A 24,139-nucleotide genomic window follows, 5' to 3' on the forward strand; every position below is an offset into this window, starting at 1 on the left:
TCCCATAGCTCCCTCCTGTCTGTGTCACCCTGTGCTTGGAGGGACAGACTCCATGTCCCATAGCTCCCTCCTGTCTGTGTCACCCTGTGCTGGGAGGGACAGACTCCATGTCCCATAGTTGCCCCCTGTCTGTGTCACCCTGTGCTGGGAGGGACAGACTCCATGTCCCATAGCTCCCTCCTGTCTGTGACACCCTGTGCTGGGAGGGACAGACTCCATGTCCCATAGCTCCCTCCTGTCTGTGTCACCCTGTGCTGGGAGAGACAGACTCCATGTCCCATAGCTCCCTCCTGTCTGTGTCACCCTGTGCTGGGAGGGACAGACTCCATGTCCCACAGCTCCCTCCTGTCTGTGTCACCCAGTGCTGGGAGGGACAGACTCCATGTCCCATAGCTCCCTCCTGTCTGTGTCACTCTGTGCTGGGAGGGACAGACTCCATGTCCCATAGCTCCCTCCTGTCTGTGTCACCCAGTGCTGGGAGGGACAGACTCCATGTCCCATAGCTCCCTCCTGTCTGTGTCACCCAGTGCTGGGAGGGACAGACTCCATGTCCCATTGCTCCTTCCTGTCTGTGTCACACTGTGCTAGGAGGGACAGACTCCATGTCCCATAGCTCCCTCCTGTCTGTGTCACCCTGTGCTGGGAGGGACAGGCTCCATGTCCCATAGCTCCCTCCTGTCTGTGTCACCCTACGCTGGGAGGGACAGACTCCATGTCCCATAGCTCCCTCCTGTCTGTGTCACCCTGTGCTGGGAGGGACAGACTCCATGTCCCATAGCTCCCTCCTGTCTGTGTAACCCTGTGCTGGGAGGGACAGACTCCATGTCCCATAGCTCCCTCCTGTCTGTGTCACCCTGTGCTGGGAGGGACAGACTCCATGTCCCATAGCTCCCTCCTGTCTGTGTCACCCTGTGCTGGGAGGGACAGACTCCATGTCCCATAGGTTCCACATGTCATTTCCTAGCAATGTTCAAGTTGTGGTGGTGTTGACGGGAACATTATTCATGTCTCCCTGTATCCTATTACCTGTTCAAAGAGGTATTCAAAAGATGCCAGATCCAAAATGCTATCGGCTAGATCAGGGTGGCTCTTATCCTCGATGCTATCATTGTTCTTTGGGACATTGCGACACACTGCCGGGTCCTTCTCATTCAATGCATGCCAATTTCTGAAATAATACCTGAAACAGCAAACAGAAACATTGGATTGTAGAATGGATCGAGAGTACACGTGACAGTAATAAGTACCAGAAACAATGACATGCAGGGGCGGACTGACCACTCGGGCATATCGGTCATTGATCGAGAGCCCGTGGCAGTCAGGGGCCCGGATGCCTAGACAGGAATCGGATCTCTCCATCTGGTCCAGCATTATTTATTGTGCTTTATTCCAGCGATAGTTGCGGGCCCTGCCTGTGTGGGGCCTGCAACTATCGCAGTATCACCTCCCAACTCTTCCCTCCGCAGTGTGAGACCTGGCAGCATGCGTGCCCCCCCCCTCTCAGGTCTCTTCACTCTCCCTGCGCAGTGCAGTACAGGCAATCTGTGTGGGATGAGAGGAGGGGAAAAGATGTGACATCACATCCTCTGCTCTCATTCCACACATGCAGGGTGGCCTTAACACATCTACAAGAGTAGCAGCACCTGGGAGACAGAGAGCTGATTGAATGCAGCCACAGGAGGATACAGACAAATCCAGTGGCACAGTATATAGTAAATAAATTGCAATCAAATAAAAGCAGGTATCCTACTTACAATTTCCAGAGCAATAACTTGCTCACAAGCCCATACCACCAGAGCAAGTTATTGCTCCGGAACTTGTGAGTAGGATACCTGCTTTTATTTGATTGCATATTATTTACTATATACTGTGCCATTGGATTCTATTCTGTTTTTTCCTATATACGGTTGCTGAAAACTGGATACCAACTACAGAAACTATCCACATACCCTAAGATTATGCCGTCCATGCGATATACGGCAGAGCTCTTAATAGATCTAAAAAGTGTGAGTTAGTCTTTTATTGGGTTTTTATATACACATATTTTTTTAATATTTATGCGACTTATTGCACTGTTATTTTTTTATGTTCTTATTTTTTTGAGGGTCATATATACCACCATAATATTGGACTTTCCCCAGTGTATGTATATATTACTGTTTTATTGCACGCACTTTTAGAATTGTTCATCTTTTGGCGCGGTTTACCATATTTTTCTTTGTTACTTTCTAATAAAATACTGCCTGTTTTCATACACGTACACAACATGCATATGACCTCCTGCATTTTATACTCCCTGGAACTACACTAACTATTCTCTGGGTTTCACACATATCCTCATTACACAAATACATACGTTGACTCATACAATTGTACTTTGAGACTACATAAATACAAGACCGCATTAACATCCTTGCCGTAGACAAAATGTATCCCTCTATTTACACAGTGTTTCACTACACTTAAACAAATCACTGAATTCACACACATTGATATTCTACAAACACACATGCATTCATTCTTTCACATTGATTTTAAATGTTAAAATGCAAACATGCATTGATAAACATTATATGCATCAAAAGTAATGCACAACATTATCTGAAAGTTATATTTAAAATTGATCAAATAAATATATTAGCCTTCAAAGGGCCCAAGACCTAATTTTGCCAGTGGGCCAAAATGGCAGTCAGTCTGTCCCTGATGACATGGTGGAAACAGCTCACTCACCTCATGCGGAAATGGAGAACAAGCTTCATATCTTTGGAGATTTTAAAAACATGGTTGGGTGGATACCAGTATTTCTCCTGGATATCATAAAGTGCAAACAAAGTATAGCACAGCGGACTAATTCCTGAAATACAGACAGAAGATACATTTTAAGAGAGCAAGCACCAATTACGGGCATTTTGATGTATTTGCTTGAAAATGATGTATGAGTCTCAAACAACAGCTTTCCTATTTCCCTTACCTATTGGCAGGAGGGCCAGACTCCGTGTGCTATTGCTCTGCCCTGTCTATGTCATACTACTGTGAGTAGGTCAGACTCCGTGTCCCATATTTCCCTCCTGTCTGTGTCACCCTGTGCTGGAAGGGACAGACTCCATGTCCCATAGCTCCCTCCTGTCTGTGTCACCTTGTGCTGGGAGGGACAGACTCCATGTCCCATAGGTCCCTCCTGTTTGTGTCACCCTGTGCTGGGAGGGGCAGACTCCATGTCCCATAGCTCCCTCCTGTTTGTGTCACCCTGTGCTGGGAGGGACAGACTCCATGTCCCATAGGTCCCTCCTGTTTGTGTCACTCTGTGCTGGGAGGGACAGACTCCATGTCCCATAGGTCCCTCCTGTTTGTGTCACTCTGTGCTGGGAGGGGCAGACTCCATGTCCCATAGCTCCCTCCTGTTTGTGTCACCCTGTGCTGGGAGGGACAGACTCCATGTCCCATAGGTCCCTCCTGTTTGTGTCAATCTGTGCTGGGAGGGACAGACTCCATGTCCCATAGGTCCCTCCTGTTTGTGTCACTCTGTGCTGGGAGGGACAGACTCCATGTCCCACAGCTCCCTCCTGTCTGTGTCACCCTGTGCTGGGAGGGACAGACTCCATGTCCCATAGCTCCCTCCTGTCTGTGTCACCCTGTACTGAGAGAGACAGACTACATGTCCCATAACTCCCTCCTGTCTGTGTCACTCTGTGCTGGGAGAGACAGACTCCATGTCCCATAGTTACCTCCTGTATTAGCGCCTTGTGTGGGGAGATTCCTGACAGCATTGCCCTGAGTTGAAAGGAACAGACTTCTACATTACATTGTTCGCATGGCTATCCTGCGATGGGAGGAGATAATTCTCCATCTTACAGCCCCATGTTTATTATTAATACCCACTTAAGATTTCTGTCCATTTCTTACCAATCTTCTGTGCAATGTGTATGCAGATTTCCTCTGCAGTTGTAACGTCCTGTGTGTAGCTGACATAATGCTCCTGATCATTGCTCCAGTACAGATAGACCCGGAGTCCTGCTCCAGTGTAGCTGCAGCGCTCCATACTGACACTAGTGTGCCGCACTGCTCGCTGACAGAGAGACATTTCTAGGGTCGGAGCTAGGTCTCAGCCGTGTGCAGAACAATGCAGAGCACTGATACACAATCTATGGTAGAGACGGGAAACATATGTAAGTAACACCATCTTCTACAATAATACGTAACACACTTTCTTTTTCATTAAATGTAGAAACAAAATTATGTAGGGAATGAAAGGAAACAGAAAAGAACTATTGATGTGTAAAACAAAAGGAATTTGAAAATAAATAAAACAATCTACCTACAGTTAAATAAGGTTTTTAGTACTGCTTTACGACCACAAATTATAAGCTCATCTGTTAACATCAACCATTGCTTCTTGAAAATTTTACAAAGTTTGATGTTGCCATTTGTTTTTTAATTCACAATACAGTGTTTAAGAATAATCCCGATTGAGTGGTGAACAAATGTTAAACTGTTTGGAAATGCCCCTGATAACTGATATCTTCCTGCAGCATATGAATTCTACATACCACAAGACAGCTCTTTTCATGGATTGCTAGTCATCATGGGGGAAAGGTACAGGTCCAGGAAAATATCTGATAAACCTCTCCTAAATGCTCTGTCCTGTCTCTTCTATTTTTTTTATCCCCGGCAATTCAATATAGTGGCCACTTGACGGTCATCATCCACTGATCCAAATAATGTTCTCCCCAATATTTTTTGTTACCGTTTGTCCCATCTTGCACGGCCCTCTTGGCCTCTAGTCTCCATTAATTAACTTTTTGGGTGAAGATCTATGAAGGCAAAAGATGCTCTTCTAGGGCAAAGTGCAAAATAAGGAGCAAAAGAATACAGCTCAACATCTAGCACTTCGAAGGTCACCTGTTTTTCCATGATAAATTCCCCCTGGTGTTCTCCCTAGTGTCCTGCTTGTTTGACCTTCAGGTAGCCTCCTCTGTTCCATTGCCTAGTGTCTCCCGTGGCCTTACCCCATATTGTAGTGTCAGTCCGGTCCTACTGCTTCATTTATTCTTCATATCAATAGACTCCCAGACTACTCTCTCCATCCTCTGTCATTCCCCAGCTTATACATGTTCAATTGTTTCCTCTATCTATTGTATTGTAGAATTGTCCCTTGTAATCCATTACCTACAGCCACTTTCTCCTGCTCTCCTTCTGTTATTGCAGTACCCCCCGGCACGGCTGTATTTCAGCCACCTATTGCATCCCAGAGCAATTTTAGTACGAATGCCCTCTGCATGACAGGTTCATCATAAAACCAGCTCTAAAGGGACCATAGTGACCTCATGCGTTCAATACCATCACTCGGCAGATAAGATTTCCCTTAATCCCATAAACATGATATATTAATCATACAATGTCATGTAATCAATTATGTCATCGATGAGGTCGTGCACAAGATCAGGAGAGCAGAGTAATCGATAACTGCTGCCCTCTCTGTAACTGTAGACGGAGAGAAGAAGAAAAAAAAGATCTATACTTTGTGCATGTAAGCGTATAGTTATCTAAAGGTATTATTTTGTTCTCCACGTTTTACATGAATCAGAACACAAAATGCACTAAGAACGAGTAAAACAATGTAACATGGGATTCCAAAATATAAACGCTAGCCCCCAGCCACCATGATGCTCTGTGCATTGGGTATTCCAGGTGCAAACAATGGTTAAAATGTTTGCTAATCGAAACAGATTGTCACATTTGGGATATGGTGTATTATTAACCCAGCAAATACATACACTGACCAGCCACAATATTAAAACCACTGACTTGAAGTGAGTAACATTGATTATATTGTTACAATGGCACCTGTCAAGGGGTGGGATATATTAGGTAGGAAGTGAACAGTCAGTTCTTGAATTTCATGTGTTGGAAACAGGGAAAGTGGGTAAGCGAGTGACTTTGACATGGGCCAAACAGTTATGGCTAGACAACTGGGTCTCTGAGTCAGAGTATCTGAGAAAAGGCAAGTCTTGTGGGGTGTTACGGGTATGCAGTGGTTAGCACCTACCAAAGGTAGTGCAAGGAAGGGAGAAGTGGCATCAGAGGTGCCAAACGGAGAGAGGCACGATGACACATCTGGTGGGAATGCAGCTCACTTGCTCCATATTGGGAAATGATAAGACAAAACATAACTGAAATTTTGGGAGACATCCCTGCTTGGAATGTAGCCTTAGCACTCCTACATATCTCACAGACGCCGATCGCGGGATACAAGAAGTCGATCCTACGCCACTAACTCAACACAGCAAAAGCCCTGATACCTATATATTGGAAAAAAACGGAGACACCTAGTACGGAGGAGTGGATACACAGAGTGGAGGACATTCAGGGGGCGGAGGCGATGCAAGCATCCCTGCTTGGCAGAGGGGACAGACACGCAGAGATGTGGCGACCATAGTATGCATTTGTGTCTAGGGACCGGTAGGGCGGGAGGGCCCGCGGTGGGGATATCGGACCCTCGGGGCGAGACCCACACTTCTCCTATACTTCGACTTTCTGAATTTATAAAAAAAAAAAAAAAGAGGCTGGGGGGCTACTATGCCTAGCCACATGTCACGCGGAAATGGAATCTTCTCCTCTTTTCCCTCCTTTCCCTCCTTTCACCCTCAGCTCACCTACCTACAGTTCACACTCTTCTCTCTTTACACGCATACACAGCCTGCTCAAAGACAATCACAATACAGAGACACGCTCTCGTTCTGGTCTAGCATAATTGGGGCAAGGGGGAGAAAACACACCAAAAAGCTACCACTTCAACCGCACCTCATGGGCACATCACTAGATGAGACAAAGGCGTACACAATCATATGGAACAAAGGGTGTCAGGGTAGCTCAGACAGCTGAAACCTTGAACCATACCACAGATATCGCATGGAGGCATACGATTCCCTGACCTGAGGGTACTTTAAATAGCACTTATCCATCACCATTACTACACGCCAGCTGACAGACCTCACGGGCAGTCATGCCTCTAATGTTAAGCCACACACATGACATGGAGAGCCCGTGGTGAAACCCCTGTGCTACATACATGTGCACTGAGATGACACGGAGAGAGATTTGTGAAAGTTAATCTATAGTTGCTGAGTTATGGTTGTTCACACCGCTTTGATTTAGGAAGATTACTGTTTATTACTGATATTGAACGTATTTCTCGTTGTTCACCCTACATTATAGCAGGTACAAACAGGTCGTGCATGACCTTAACCTGCTTATGATTGCACTGAATAAGCAGTTTTTTCTCTATATAACTCAATAAAAACAGATTTACAAAAAAGAAGTGGCATCAAGGTAATGGGCTCCCAAGGCTCATTGATGCACGTGGGAGCGAAGGCTAGCCCATCTGATCTGACCACACAGAAGAGCTACTGTAACTCAAATTCTGGAAAACTTAATGTTGGCCATGACAGACAGGTATCGAAACAAACAGTGCATCACTGTTTGCTGCATGGCCGCAAAGTAGTCAGAGTGCCCATGATGACCCCCATCCTACGCCAAAAGCACCTTTATTGGGGAAGTGAGCATCAGAACAATGGAAGAAGGTTGCATGGTCTGATGAATCATGTTTTCTTTTAGATCAGGTGGATGGCCGGGTGCATGTGTGTCAGTTTTCTGGGGAAGCGATGGCAGCAGGATGCACTATGGGAAGAAGGCAGGCCAACGAAAGCAGTGGTATGCTCCGAATAATGTTCTGCTGGGAAACCTTGGGTCCTGGCATTCATGTGGATGTTACTTTGACACGTACCACCTGCCTAGAAATTGGTGCAGACCAACTACACCCCTTACAATACAATGGTGTTCCTTGATGGCAGCTGTCTATTTCAGCAAGATAATGCACCCTGCCACGCTGTTCAGGAACGGTTTGAGGAACATGACAAAGAATTCAAGGTGTTGCTTTGGCTTCCAAACCTCAAATCAATTGATCATCTGTGGAATGTGGTGGAACAATAAATCCAATCCATAGAGGTCACACCTCGCAATTTGCAGAGCTTAAAGGATCTGCTGCTAATGTCTTGGTGTCAAATAACACAGGACACATTTAGAGTCCATGTCTCAAAGCATCAGAGCGGTTTTGGCAGCACTAGGGGGACCTACACAACATTAGGCAGGTGGCTGATTAGTCTAGATTTCAATCAATAAGGCATTGTGACATCATATATTCATTTCATCATACCATTATTTTCTGAAAGGGCACGCATGTGGCATTCCGTGCAAATTAAGTGAAATGTTCCCATTTTTCTTCGGTGCAGTAAAAGCGTGTCTACTTGTAGCGTGCATTTGACTTTTGAAATTTTAAGTAATGGTAAATGAAAGAAAAAACACTCACACTTGAAAATCTTCTGATTTGAAGACAATATGATTGGTTTATTCATTATACTACGCACAGAAGTGAACTGGAAATCAAATTGCAAAATTTTGCCTCCAAAAAACAAACAGGTTTATTTTCGAAAGTGAGAATTCAAAGTGAAATTCACATGTAAGGTCAGAGTAGCCAAACCAAAAGCATGGCTGACCTAGAGAATCTTTACCGTTTTATTCGCATTTTAGTGACTAGTCCTGATTGTGTGACAATAGTGTAGTTGGAGATTTATTTCCAATCAGTAGGGGATTATTTAATTTTTACTTAACAGCAGTGGAGTAATATATATATACACACATATTTGTGCATTTTGTAGCACTGGCTGTTAGAATTTTAATTGTTGACTAAATGATAGCCCCTCTGTTTGCCTACTAATGAATACAACTTATCGGTGGGGTCCTTCTAATGGAGGCTACACTGTTATACATTTTTGTGCTTTCGATTGGCAACATGAGGATCATATCAAAGATTCACTTCCTGTAGGGGTTCCCAAAGAAGTCCTAACGTAACCCTCCACCAGCCCAGGACGTGGGTATTATCCAGTTCTATCTAAATAGTTTTTGTTGTTTTCTTCTAAAAACACCTTACACACAACTGGGTAATCCCCAAAACCTGGACTGGAAGGCGGGGTGCGAGGACTAGTTCGGGAACCACTGAACTACAGCACTCTGGATTTAAACAAATGTTTTTCTAAAATGTTGCGAATCATAACAGCAACTCTATAATTGAAAAGCTTTAAAAAGAGCAGTGCGTCTTAACATTTTAAATAGCACTTACCACTACAGTGGGGAACTCCCAATACTCACAGACACTAGAGGTACTGCGGGCCGTGATTGCAGAGTGATGGGAGTTACAGTCCACAGTATCCTGTGAAGTATAGTACCCTTTGATATAGTTTGTTTATTCTACTTCCCCTAACTACAACAATGTGGATGGCGTCATTATGAATGGAGCACTAATAAATACAGCCCTATGTAAACATCTAGCAAATGACTGTCACTATTACAAATGTGCTTTGTAGAAAGCGAATATTTGTCCGATTAGACTCAGGCTTTCTAGTGTTCAAAAGACAACATTTCAAATACTTTACTCAAGGTGAAAGTGAAAGAGATCAAGATCTGAACACAAGTAGTTTGTAAAGATAACAAATCACACAACCACTTACAATTCTATCATCTGTACGGATCTATCAAGCTTAAAAGGTTACTCAAACCACCATGACCACGTCAGTGATTTGAAGTGGTTATGGTTGTACGAGTACGCAGCATGTTTCTGCTTGAAACGGTGCACATGCAGAGATATTTGTAATTGTGTGGAGGGGCTAGTTGCACCCCCACCACACGTAACATTGGTAACCCCGATTTTTGTTCCGTGGTGCCTAATGTAAATTCTGTGCATAAAATACGTCTGCGTCAGCGCACATTGCACGCTGCCGACAGATGTTAAAATTTTCCCTTGCAGACAGAGTGCCTTTCACCTCCCACCGTCCCTCCCTGTTGGTGCTCCCACCATGGCAGATTGCAGGCAGTTATTTATTTATATATATCATGTCATAGTAGCCCTTTAACAACACGCTCACTAGCTGGACTCTTCTTGTCTTCTCTTGTGTAAAACATTTATCATGTGTTAAATCTGCTAATATTGTACAGCGCTACAAAACTTGTTGGAGATAAATAAAATTTTTTAAAAAACTGTGCTTCAGTCATCTATCCCCTTAGCTCTCTACTATAATGTCATATTAGCCAACTATATCAATTAACATAATGGTAAATTGCTGTCCATTATTGCTTTGTAGGTTTCCAATCCCTGAGTTAAATTGTAATACAAATGTACAAAAAAATAAAAATGTTAAAAAAATAGGAAAAACGTTCATTGTTATAAACATATCGAGAACCAGGTTGAGATACATCTCTAAAAGTTTTCAAAAAATTATGCCCACTTCGCAGATGTTAAAGACAAAATGTTACAGAGCTAGCAGTTTCCACCCCAGATTTTCCATACTGGGTGTTCCCCCTTCTTGGTGTATTGTATTGTGCGTTTGTCGATATACTATCTGTCTGTGTAACCACATCCCTTAGAATACATACAGCTCTCCCCACACCTTCATTACACAATCAGTGACCTTCATAACCAAAATCTTCATTAAAGGTCAACACATGTCTGTGTAACTCTTTTTATACTTGACTTTTTGATTTTTTACCTTTTTTACAATATCTTACACTTGCAGTTACAAGTCAAGCTTTTTAAAGCCCATCTACTTCCCATTCTCCAAAATGTGGAGTAATTTACTCATAGGATTTGTCTATTCACTGTACCATACATTGTAATATGTTGTTATTATTAACATTTAATTAGCACCGGTACTTTATGCAGTGTTTTACCGTTACTATTGATATTAAAAATGGAAAATAAAACAACCGGTAATTAAGAACATCAAAAAAACACAAGAGGCGAAGAAAGACAAACATAAAAGCAAGCTAATGTTGGCATGTTATAAATGAATACACATAAACCTGTTAATATAAAAGGTATATGGCAATCCTTTAATAAAATGATCACTGCCATGTACATGTGTGTGTCGTCTAGACTACTGTTATCAAAGAGACATGCTAAGCACCATAACCACATTTATATATATATATATATGTACATATACATACACAAATATATATATAAATATTTATATATACACACATATTAACTATCAATCACGTGGACAAACACAAAATAAAAATGTTTTAAATAAATTAGTCGTTTATCTTCAAACAAAATGATACAGACACAAAGGGCCACCTCTCAAAGTTTTCAGCCTTTGGAGTAGCCACCTTTAGAACCAGAGAATTCTGTGCTACATATATAATCAAATATTTTTTTATAACCAATCCCCCCATATTTTCCATATTTTCATATCCCCCCCATATTTTTTATAACCAATCCCCCCCATATTTTCCAAACTGAAGCACATTGAAGGTTTCAGCTTGTTTTCACAGAGCACAATTCCTGGGGCATCGATAGAAACAACGTGGAACACACTTTTTAAAAACATAAATCTTCATTAAATTCATGCTAAAATATATCCTGTATAAATATACTCAATAGAAATAAAGACTATACAAAGATAAATATAATACAAACAATCTTTAAATGAGAAACGAGGAACATGAGCTTTTCAAGCAAAAGCCTAGACCACCCCTACGTAAAGTCAAACAACCTAAGAGATATAATATATTTTCAAGGGAGGACCTCTTGAAAACACTGGGCCATCACACATCACAAGACCTAAGGAACATGGATGGAAACCTGTTCGTCAATCCAAACACCTGGACATTAACAAGGAGTTGCTCTGCCCTTTGCAGTGGCTTTTTCACCTTGTGAAGTAAGATGAACAGTTTGTGTACGGATGCAGGCGGTTTGGAACAGAGCAGATTATTTTTTTATTCTGTGAGCTTGTCAGAGTTTAGACCCTTGTCTATAGATATCTCCACTCTATAATAACAGCACTCGGGTGTATAGCACGATAGACACTGGTCAAGCTAACTTGGTACAGTATTCTATAACAGTGTCCCATGAAAAGTCACTGAGATTTTTCAGTGTGGTCAAGTCAGTGATGATCTATGGGGAATGAATAGCCAATGCCTTGACTTTTAACGCCTGCCAGCAATGAAACTAGCTAAAATAGCCAAACACACTACTTAGGGTGTCTCCGTACCTTTGGTATTCCAAATATCTCTGGGAAAGTCCTGAATTGCAAACCAAAAATGAAACTAAATTATTTATCTGTGATACAAAAGAGAACACATGGCAGAAAATGAAAGTTATTAGATTAAATAGAAACTGTTTCGATGTTACATAGTTACATAGCTGAAAAGAGACTTGCGTCCATCAAGTTCAGCCTTCCTCACGTATGCTTTTGCTGTTGATCCAAAAGATGTTGTAGAATATCTTTATCCAAGGAAACATTATTCGTAGATATGATTAGTCATTTAGCAAGGAGAAGACAAAAGCAACACTCAAATGGAAATTGTTTTTATTTTATTCATTCATTTTAACATTTTAGGAGATATATCCCCAATGAAAAGTTCATAATTAAATGTAAGCATGTTTTTGTAGGGGGTATATCTAAAACAGGTTGCAGAAGCTGCAGTTGTCTTGTCTGCAGCCTATGCAAGCCCTCCCCCTTCTTCCCAGCACAGACTTTCTGTGGCTGTCCAATCACAGACCTCCCCATTCAGACATTCCAATAAAAAGTATTTGCAAGGCAGGTGCTGTGGGCAATTGCTTCCTTCTTGAGGTTAGCTACACTGAGCTAACCAAACCAGGAAGTAACAGGACTGGTTGTCTGATTGAACACACTCTTCACACATAAAGCACTTCAGCAAGCTAAATGCTTTGGAGTGTGAATTGTCCCTTTAATATGAAATGACCTTACAGCGGCAAACTAAAGCAGACAATGGGTACTGCCATTTAGAACAAGGGTTTAAAGCCATAAACTGTCTGGCACCATTTACACCCAAGGAAAGGCAACTAACATAGTTATGTTCCTGCTTTCCTCACGTCCTGTGCTGCAGAAAACCACGATTTCAACTAGTAATTGTTCATAAATTCATGCCCAACATACTGCAGTAATTCTAACTGCTTCCAAAATCATATCATCTCGAGTTTACAGGGGATTCAACCAGGACTGTAGATTTGGAAGCAGAGCTGTGTAGTTAAAAGCAATATTACGTGTAGTCGGAGTTGGTTAAAAAAAAAAAAAAAAAAAGGACCGTGATAAAAAAAAAATTTGTAAAAAAATATATATATACTAATTTATGGGGACAAAAAAACATCCATCATGCACATTAAAGAGCACTTTTTAACCTTAATTCAATGAGGAATGTGAGGTATCTTTACTAACAAATTATATTTAATTGGCTACAATTTAGGTAGTATCAAAGCATCCAATTCTATTGTAGCATGAACAAATAACTAGCACAAATGCTTTGTGAGGTCGCACTTTGGATGAATGGGCTGCCTGAAAATCAGGAAGAAGATCTTAGCAGTAACGCTGGTCTATTATCAACCTCAACGGCTGAAGACGAACTAGATTTTGACAAATAGTTGGATCAAAAGGAGCGTGCATAGTAAAGTTGCTTAGAAAAAGGAACAAAATTCATTTGTGAAGAATAATTTAAGTGAATTTAAATTTAATATTTCAAACTCACTAAATGAAAATTGACAGTGCAAGAAGTAATTCCCTAATACGCCAAGGTTATAAGAAAAGTTACATCCTGTTTGTGAGAACAAATTCATTCTCAATTTACATTTGTTTTTGGAAAAGTTTAATTGAAAAAAAATTATATAAAAAAATGTAATATTAAGTGAGTCGTTTCTATTCTTAATAAACTTTTAATCGTGGTTACAACCAATATAGAATTTTAATTATTGTAATAACATTAAATATTCAAAATAAATTAAAAAGAGATAAAGGTTAAGTTACTGATGTGAAAGTTTTAAATCTCAAACGTGATCGGATGAGTCAGATTGCGGTGATGGAATTCCATTTACTATATTAGTAAGTTTACCATTATTGATACATAATGAGATTTTATGAAGGAGTTGAAGATTCAAAAAAATTGAGAATTTTGAAGTTTTGTGTTCACATAGCCTGGCTTCAACAACGGATTATTTAGGCTTTTTTTCATGCCCCACTACTTCACATGAGATGGGAAATATACGTTGATTTGTATCATTTAACATTTAGTATCAGGTTTACAAACATGAATCTGTAGAGATCAATATTCAGGTAGGTATTTCTCTAAGTCTGTTAGTTCTCATTGCGATATAGATTACATTTATATTTACAATTACAATGTTGGAGCTCAGAAGCTAAAAATGATTGGAAGAAGCAGGACAAAATGCACAGAAATGGGTTACTAAAAAAATAATACAACGGAAGTATAAAGAAGACATGTTTTGGCTACTAATTTTATCTCATGAATAAAAATAGGTGTTTTAGATCATTAAAAGAGGAACGATTTTAAGGTTGTGTTTGAACATATGGTAAACAAATGATGTTTCTACAGCAGCGGATGTCAACCATTTGGGTCAGCTCAGGAATGTGTATCCCAGATTTAAGTCCAAATTAGCTGTTTTGGACAAAATCTATAAGTCAGCTCTGTTCCTAGTTCAGCAATTTTTGCCTATATTTTAAAATTACCTATAATTCTAATTCGATCTCCCAACAATCCACACTTTAGTGAAGACACCTACAGGAATTTTATTTTAAGTAACAGCCTTGGTCCGTAAGTAAGAGCAGAGAGGTCGAGTTGGTGAATATTGTGTTAAGTGCATAGAAATTAAGACGTTTTATGGAGTGTTTTCTGAATCGTGGAAATTAGTTAAATTGTATCGTCCTCCATAAAACACAGCATAACTTAATTTCAGCTTCAAAAGACTTGTTTTTATCCAATTCACAGGGTTCTAAACCAGTTAATTCCTTGTGACAATATGTGGAGGATAAGCCAGTAAGTAAAACATGAAATATATTAATTATATTAAATTAGAGGTGACAAATGCTTCTATATCCAAAGCTAAGTACGGTCAAGAAGACTTATGATCGCCAGAAGACGGGATATCAGCAAACTGCATTATGTTCCCAGGTACCCGAGACACAGTAAAGGGATGATGTATTGGCAAGCTAGAATGATGAATCCTACAATATAATGCAAGCATGGAATGATCACATACAGCTTATGTAAGGACTGTGCAAATGCAGACTTCCATCAGCTACAGAAACAGTCACAATTTCATTTAGAAGCAATTATATTCACTCTGGATTGCCAAGGGAATCTCATGCTGATGTAAGGTACACAGTACTCCAGACACAATTTAACCAAGACATTCAAACTTATTCCTGACCTTTTACCTAAACTCAGGAGTTTCTCCCTAAATAAACAGGTATACTGCTTGAGCCTGACACTCTTATCTCTTCTGTTGGTGATAGTATTATATATCTCTAGAGGACAAACTATCTTGTACCTGGCAAACATCAACATTTCGTAGGAGAAATTAGAAAAAAACTAATCTAAACAGTATTTTGTTATAATAATTTTACCAAAAAAATAATAAAAAAATAACAGAACACTCATAAAAAATACAGATATTTACATTATAGTAGATTTAAATGTGAAAGGGATTAAATAACAAGCATGTATAAAATTAGGATTAACTAACCGAACACATTAAAAACACCAAACGAACGAAGACATATGCTTAAGAATCAATAGTGTAATATTAAACATTAAGGGTTATATATGGACATATATTACAGACGTTCCAAAAGGTGATTAAATATATCTTATACAGGATGTTTTAATAGTTAATACCTAACAAGTTGTTTTTGTAATTATACTTTGGACAGGAAATTTAAATTGTGAGATATCACAAATTTGACCAAAGTAGCAGATATCTTAAAGGATGGTAAAAATGTAAATATATTATAGAATGATGGTCTTGAATTGTTTTTTTATTATAAAGGAATATTGATGGTATATTACATTTAAGAGAGAGCAGTATTAAAGGGGGCTTAAAATATGTGCATATCCAAGGGTAGGTGTTATATGATCTGAAGTCTGGTTAATTAAATAGAGCAGCAAGCATCATTTAGTAGAAATATATATGTCTACAAGTTGATTAAACATATACCAAACAGGATATTAAATAGGAATTCATTGACACGCTGGGTTTAAATGGCACTATATTCTGAACAGAAAATTAAAAATTGTGACAAATCAAAGATGTGACCAATGTAGCAGATATATTATATATTAAAGAAGGGGGGGGGTTGTAAATATGTAAATATCTCTGTAGAGGGTCTTAAATTGGTTTTATTAAAAAAGAATGAAGATAAATTACATAAAAAAAGAGAATCTTAATTGTAGGGGGGATAAAATATGGGCATATAAAGCACCCTATGGTAGAAATAAATTGCAGATGCCCTTTAATTAACCCAAAATACATCAAGTCTGGGATGTGTGTACACAGAATGACACCCATAAGCCTGATCTATGTGCAATGGGAAGGTATGGGATCCATATGGAGAGAATGGGTGATACATTGCATTCTATGGCTGGTAAACACAGTCTTATCAGCTCACCTTGCCCCCGGTCACATGACCTCCCCGCTCTATCTGCTCCCACGGGCCCCGGAGCTTGCTGCCGTCCCTTACAGTCTGACCAGGAGATGGGGCAGTGACGTCGCCTGAACCCACTGTCTGAGCAGGACCTGCTTGGGCTAGCCCCGCCCACTTCCGCCTCTCCGCGCTCGCTGATTGGCCAGCCCGCCCAGCACTCATTGGCCAGCTGCAGTTAAAGGGCTGGGAAGGTGCTGGCAGGAAGTGTTGCATTTGGCCATGTTGCCACATGCAGTGCCATAAACACAGGTCATGGCTGCCAAGTGCCCAGGTGTAAACAATGGCTCTCAGTGACTCTGTTGTGGCTCTGCCAAGCTCCACAGGCTGACGGCAGCATCTTCCATTATAGTCAGGATGACACTGATGGCCACTGCTGGCTTTTAATTCCCATTCTGTAACAGTATATAGTGAATATTGTGTTTATTTTATGTTTCACAAGGTCTACTTCAAAATATTGTGCAACAGTGTGTAAATGTTTCCCTGTGTGTAAATGTTTCCCTAGCTGTGTTTGTTTGTGTCTGTGTGCACCGTTACACATAACATGTGCTGTGTGTGTTGTTTTTTGTGTGTTATTGCATTTTGTTGGATGTTTTGTTTTGTGTTTTTTGTTTTGTTTTTCTTCTGTTGGTGCGCACATGCCATGCCTGCTCTCATAATGAGTTAGCATGTGATTGGCTATTAGGTAAGCTGTTTGATAAGTAAGTGTAAATATGAGTGTCCCTATCATCATTATTATGTATGAAGCATGAACATTTTCTGCAGCACTGATGTTGGCTGCGTTTTCAACAGCTAGGGAGTGAAGACAGTATTGTGTAAATACGCAGACAGGCAATGAGAGCCTAGTCTAGGAGCTTAGTATCTGTCATGCAAAACAAAGTACAGAGATAAATCATTTAGAACACACAGGAGATAATAGGAAGTAGACTAAGGGTAGGAAGGAAAGATATGTAAGGTAGAATGTTTCTTTCTTTCAAAATACTAAACAAGGGACAATTTGATATCCAAATGGCATTATTCAATCTGTGAATATAACCAACTTGTATAAGTTTTCCAAATACGCTATTTAACTCTGCATTTTGCATGTTTCAAATGTTGCAAATTCATGATTTAACAATACAAAACTTTCTAAATTGGTGAACAGTGTGTTGGAAGATAATTCAATCAAACTTTTTTTTTTCTGGCAGCATCCATAAAGCACTAAAATGGTATCGTTTGTGTTTTGTTTTCACAATGCTTGATTTGTCTTTTCATTTTCTCTATTCTATCTCTTTTTTCCTGGTTTAGTTATTTTTATTGGATCTAAATATTTTATAACAACACGTTTTTGAAAGTTGCTCCTTTTTTTCCAAGTCTTTAGGGGTTTTTATTGTCATCATGTGATGTCATATTGAAATTGCGTTCATCGTGGTCCATCGTGTGACCTCACAATGGGCAGGCTGTGAAAGGCTGTGTAGCAGTATTTGAGTACAGGTGGTCCTCATTTAGCGACCTACATGTTTTACGACGACTCTCACTTACAACCAGGCGTAAGTGCAAGCCGTTGTGGGGATTCCCTACTCTGATGCGCATGTCTATGTTCAGGGAAACTTCCCCGAATATAGACAAGCGCACCAGAGCAGGGAATCCCTCAAATCTATCCACGAACATAGGTTAGAGGGGTTCCCTGCTCTGGTGCGTTCGTCTATGTTCGGGGAAGTTTCCTCGAACATAGACGAACGCACCAGAGCAGGGAATCCCTTAACTCCTTATTTACTGACCAATTTGTTCTACGACCGGGTCGCAGGAACGGAACCCGGTCGGTAAGTGAGGAGTGTCCGTAGAATGTCAACACAGAAATTAACATTTATCCTTAGGGATCAATAAGAGTGTAAGACATTTGATTATACATCACAATTAAACTTTTTGCCAACAAGTTGGATAGTGAACTTTGAAAAAGAGTATACCAATTGGAATTTAGATGAAGAGTGAAAGGCTGTAAAACTAATCAAATAAAATGAATGGACGTGGATCAACAAGCACCTATCACTGTGGAAGTGCATAGATATATAGGTATGTTTTCCCGAATTACTATATCATAATGAAATATTTTACAGGGGAGATGGGGGAGAGAGTGAAATGACAGAGATAAAAGGTAAGGGTATAAAGTCAGAAAAGTAATATCCAGGAGAAATGGAGAAAAACACATCCCGGCAGGGCATATTGAGGAGACAATTCAAATAAAGTGATATTGGAAGGATAGAGCCACAAGGCAGGAGAGGTTGAGAAGACCACCATCATGCACAAGAGATTGGAGACACATAACTAACAATCAAGAGAGATTGGGGAGACAGAGCCATAACTTTTTGTCTCGATGTGCATTTTTCCACTAGATTGTAAACTCACAAGATTTCTTGCACAGTACCTTGCATGAGGTTGAAGTCCACAGGCAGGGTTCTTGTTCTGCTGTTAGTGTGTCTAATTATATATTCCCTTGTCTATATAATTACTAGTGTTCTTTTAGTGTGAATTATAAAATGCTCTGGGTAAGAACGCTATAAAAGGACTATTAATTAAATCTTGCAGGAGAGATTTTGATTTTGGAAACATAACTAACAAGCACAGAACTGGGGAGATAGGACTGCCATACAGGAGAGATTGGTTGAAAACTAACTAAAATAAATTGGGAATAAAATCAAGATAATTGAAAAAGTTGGAAAACATGATATGTAGGTAGAAGATACTTAAAGGGACTCTAAAGTCACCAAAACCACTTTAGCTTAATGAAGCAGTTTTAGTGTATAGATCATTCACTGCTTCATTTTCTGCCATTTAGGAGTTAAATCACTTTTGTTTCTGTTTATGCAGCTCTAGTTACACCTCCCCTGGCTGTGACTGACACAGCCTGCATGAAAACAAAATGTTTTCATTTTTAATCAGATGTAACTTACTTTAAATGTTTTTATCTCCTGCTCTGTAAATTGAACTTTAATTACAAACAACAGGCTCCTGCAGGGGGGGCGGGGCCTGGGAGCTGAGCGGACGCCATCTCCATAAGCTCCCTACCTCGCAACGATAAACTTGAGAATATCACGAGCATCTCAACCCACTCGCAGACATCAACCACACTCCGAGCATTGGGTAACCGAGAGGAGCTGACTAATGCCCTTCTTTCACCAACCGAAGCTGGGAAAGGTGAAACTAAAACACCGGGCCTACCTCACTTCCACGAGATACGGCCTGGAGACTCTCCTAGATAACATCGGGACGAAATACCGCCCGGACTTGGAGGAGACGGTCACCGCAACACACAGCAGCCCCACTGCAACCATGGGGCGCCGCACGCAAAAACAGCACCCGGCATCGGCAACAGACCAACCAAACATCGGGGAAATGCTGCAACGACACGCGCCCTCCAAAATGGCCGCCACGAGATCCTCCACAGTAGGCCTCCCGCCGGCACTATCGGAGCGAACTCACTCACCGGAGCTAAGGCCTGAAGACAAGCGACCCAACTCACCCCTGGCTGGCACAGAGCTGAGCGAGAACACCTTTGCCACGAAACAAGACCTGCAAACATGGATGCAGGAGATTCAATCCCTGCTACCCGCGGATATTGGTACCCTCAAGACGGACGGACGTAAAACCGCGGAGAGGGTGAGTGCCATGGAAGGGGACATACAATCATTGACCAGTGGGACATCAAATCTCACCGCAGCCCTGCAATCCCTGCAGACTGCCCACCAAGCACTAGCGACACAGGTGGCCACCCAGGAGGACCGCCTGCGTTGCAATCATATTAAGCTTATGGGAGTCCCAAAAGGAATCACCCCAAAGGAGTTGCCCCACTTTGTGAGGAGGCTTCTAACCTCCATACTACCGCCAGCTACAGCCAGAAAAATCACCCTAGAGGGCATATTTCGCCTGCCAGCAGGCAACAACACACCAGCCGCGGAGGCTAGGGACGTTATACTAAAATGTGCTACAACACAAGATAAAGCGGCAATACTGGCAGCAATCAGAGGCAAGACTCCCCTACCGTTCGAAGACTCAAACCTGTTCTTTTTCCAAGACCTCACTCGAGCGACACTACACTGGCGGAGATCAATAAAACACTTAACAAGCCGCCTGAGAACCTCAGGCATACAGAACAGATGGGGCATGCCGCGAATCCTGCTGATTCCGCACAACGGGACTATTCATAGAGCTACATCGGAGGCAGACATACTTGCAGTCCTCACTCTTATGGGACTATCGGACGCTCTCAGAAAACAGCCCAGACAGGACCATCCCGGATGGGAGATCCAGCCACCACGAGACCATTTACCCCCCGATCCCCAAGCACAGGCTCTGAAACCTGACACAGCCTGCAAGAAGGCCTAGCCAACCCGGCTCAGGCGGACTCTATTATACTCGCATACTGAACTGTTACTTTTCTTACATAACTGTTTAGTTATTTAGTTATACCCGTTACTACCTCTGTTACTAACCCACACACTCCGTCACAATCATCCACCAACTCACTCAGAGATAATATCACACTCAGTGCCAAACACAAGAGCCCTCACTAATGCAGGAAAGCTCCAGACGATCTACCTACACCTCCCACCCCCACTGCCCCCCGCAGCCCCCTAGGTTAGGGGCCCCCACTACCGTGGTAAGAGCCGTAACCCCACAAGGACGCCACATACAGCCGTCCGGCTCACAAAAAGTGACCACAGTTAAAGTAGCACCACGGGTAGACCACCCTTGACTTCTCATGAATGCCACAAACTAGTGCACTTACACATAGTAATACATAGCCTCATCAGGAGTACACCCATGTGACCCTAACTACGAAGAGCAGAAATAGGGGCTACCACTACCACATGAAGGGTTACACACCCAGAAACATATGTAAGCACTAACGCACGCAACCGTTATGCAACATGTTATAAAAAAGAAAATATGTGCTGAACAACTTGACTAAAAACCGTGTAATGCATATTCTAAACTTTTGTATTTGTCAATATAATGCATGAAACCAAATAACGCACAAACAAAATAAAGAATTAAAAAAAAAAGAGGCTCCTGCAGGGTCCAGCAAGCGTGTTTTTTTTATCCCTTTTTTTTAATTAAGCAGTCTGACAAAAAAATGTGTATTTCATGACACCTAGAGCCTAGCTCTTCTGTTAGGGTATAGCTAATGCTGAGAACTTTGTAATTAGCCCATCCAACCTTTCACAGAATTGATTTGAAGATCTGAGTGCTGAGCTAACCCACCTGCAAATCTCTCAGCCTATAATGGCCTCCCAAAGTTAGACAAACACATGTAGTGGCAGCAGAGGGGTTGAGTGGACCTGTGCTGTCTTATGGCATGGGCTCACTGGGCAGTTACCATGCATAGTAGTGACTCACTACATGGGGATCACACCCGTGTGCCGTCGTCTAACTTGGAAGCGGCCAGCACTCCTGTCAGGCCAATTAGGCTGTGGACTGGTGGCGCTCTTCAAGAAGAGGAGCAGGAGGGCAGGCCTGTCCGGCATACAGGCACATGCCAGGACAGCAGAAGGGCGCAGCACAGCATTCACACAATTGCGTAACTACTGGGGGGCAGGCAGTGCGGCTGCCCTGGGTGCAAAAATCGGGGGGAAAGGGGGCGCCTCACAATGATGGCAATGTGGCGGAACAACTTCCCACAAGCTCATGCACTGAGGATCACCCCAAGTCAAGGTATTTCCCATGTCATGTCCAACCTTAACTTTTACTCCAAACATAGATAAGATGTTACCATGGGAAATGACCGATTCATGGCCTATGATCTCGGCTAATGGCAAAACTGGGAACTCTGCCAAATAAAAATTCATTGTAATATTGCACAACCACATAAAATATTCTGTCCATAATCGGCAGCCGAAAAGTCCCAAATGACAGTCCACAGCTCCAAAGTGTTTCAATCAAACAGAAGGGCAAAGAAATATCACCAAATAAGTGGGAAATGATCAAGTTCAGAAGTAGATAAGAGGATATTGTGCGCAGTTTAAAAAAATATTAGTGTTTACTTAGATAGGATCCACCAATTCAGGCCCGGACTGGCCATCGGGCATACCGGGGAAATGCTAGTGTATAAAACAAACAAAATATAAATACAGCAATTTGGTCCTTGTATTCTCCGACTTCCGAGATGCGTTTCTCCTACTTGGTAGGCTTTTTCAATCAGCTATCGTTACTGTTCCGGTTCTGATTCTTTAACGGTGCTTCGTTTCCGCCCCTCAATGATGGGTCACATCCTAAGGCATATGGGTAAGCCATGTTTTTTTCCTACACATTTGTGTATTTATTCAGTTCTAAAGGTACCAGGACTTCGGGATCATCCAAAGGGTAGTCACCCAGAAGGACGCAATGTGAATCCTCCGATAACAGGGCCCTTGAAGGGAAGCGCCTCTGTTCATTCTGCCTATCAGTAGCTGCAGGCCCGTCCCATAGGCATTCCTCCCCAAACCAACCAGCACCGGAAGTTATGCAATTTATTCAACAAGCTGTCGCTCAAGACTTTAAGGAAGCTGGGAAGGCACGCAAGAGGTTGAGGTGCTCGGAGCCTTCAGTATGTTCTCCTGATGACTCTGAAGTGGAGTTTATGGATACAGATCCCCGGGGTGACCTGGACTCTTCCTCTGAGGATTGTGCTCTCCCAGTCCCAGACTTCCTGGAGGTTGACCATTTGATATCTAGAATCTGCAAGACCATTAGCCTGAAGGACTCTTCTAAAGAGGAACCTTCCACCTCCAGCCACCATTTCTCTGACCTTAGGAGGAAGAGGGCTACTTTCCCAGTCCACAAGGCTATAATGGACCTCATTATAAAGGAATGGTCCAGATCGGACAGGAAATCCTCTGCTAAGGGAAGATTCTCCGTTCGAGGATGCAGACGCTGACACATGGGACGCCCCCCCTCCCCCAAAGGTGATGCAGCCGTGGTTAGTTTGGCCAAACGTACCACTCTGCCTGTTGACGATGCAGGGTCCTTCAAAGACCCCATGGATAGAAAGATGGATTTCAGTCTTTGCAAGGCTTATGTGGCCTCAGTTGCGGGCTTACACCCTGTTGTGGCCCTTACGTCTGTCTCCAGAGCCCTGAAGGTGTGGATGGAGAATTTGCAGCAGGACGTTAAGAATGTCAGGAGTAGATCCTCCATACTGGACAGCTTGAGAGGCATGAAGTTGGCTGTTGACTTCTCATCTGAAGCAGCAGTAGATCCTTGGCCAGGAATATGGCTCTCTCAGTTTCCGTTAGGAAGGCATTATGGCTGAGATTGTGGTCAGCCGATGCTTCCTCCAAGAGCAGCTTATGTTCCCTTCCATTCCATGGCGGGATGTTATTCAGTAAAAATCAGGACTGTATTAAGAGGGCCGCTGAAGGAAAGAAGGCCTTTCTGCCCCAAGACCAAGGTTTAAAGGGTCCCTTTCGTGCGAAAAGGGATTACTACCCATTTCGTGATAGCAGATCCTATAGACCGGGTAGGGAGTATGGAAGGGCTCAATCCTGGAGAGGTCGGCCCAGCACTATTGGTGGTGAAACACTAGGTTCTGCATCCTCCAAAAACTCCAGGAACCT

At 42.0% G+C, this 24,139-nt stretch overlaps 1 protein-coding gene across 1 annotated transcript in view; it reads right to left on the minus strand.

Moving 5' to 3' along the window:
• Positions 1–16,675, minus strand: part of TYK2 (tyrosine kinase 2) — a 41,857-nt gene extending 25,182 nt beyond the window's left edge. Inside the window, exons 1-4 of the mRNA XM_063449470.1 lie at positions 16,536–16,675; positions 3,904–4,142; positions 2,731–2,854; positions 1,027–1,180 (exon numbers count right to left, since the gene is read on the minus strand). Of these exons, the coding sequence (XP_063305540.1) occupies positions 1,027–1,180; positions 2,731–2,854; positions 3,904–4,081 (456 nt within the window). The 5' untranslated portion in view covers positions 4,082–4,142; positions 16,536–16,675. The remainder of the gene's footprint in view (positions 1–1,026; positions 1,181–2,730; positions 2,855–3,903; positions 4,143–16,535) is intronic.
• Between the last annotated feature and the right edge of the window lie 7,464 nt (positions 16,676–24,139).

Source organism: Pelobates fuscus, chromosome 3 (genome assembly GCF_036172605.1).
Source record: "Pelobates fuscus isolate aPelFus1 chromosome 3, aPelFus1.pri, whole genome shotgun sequence".
Lineage (NCBI taxonomy): Eukaryota > Metazoa > Chordata > Amphibia > Anura > Pelobatidae > Pelobates > Pelobates fuscus.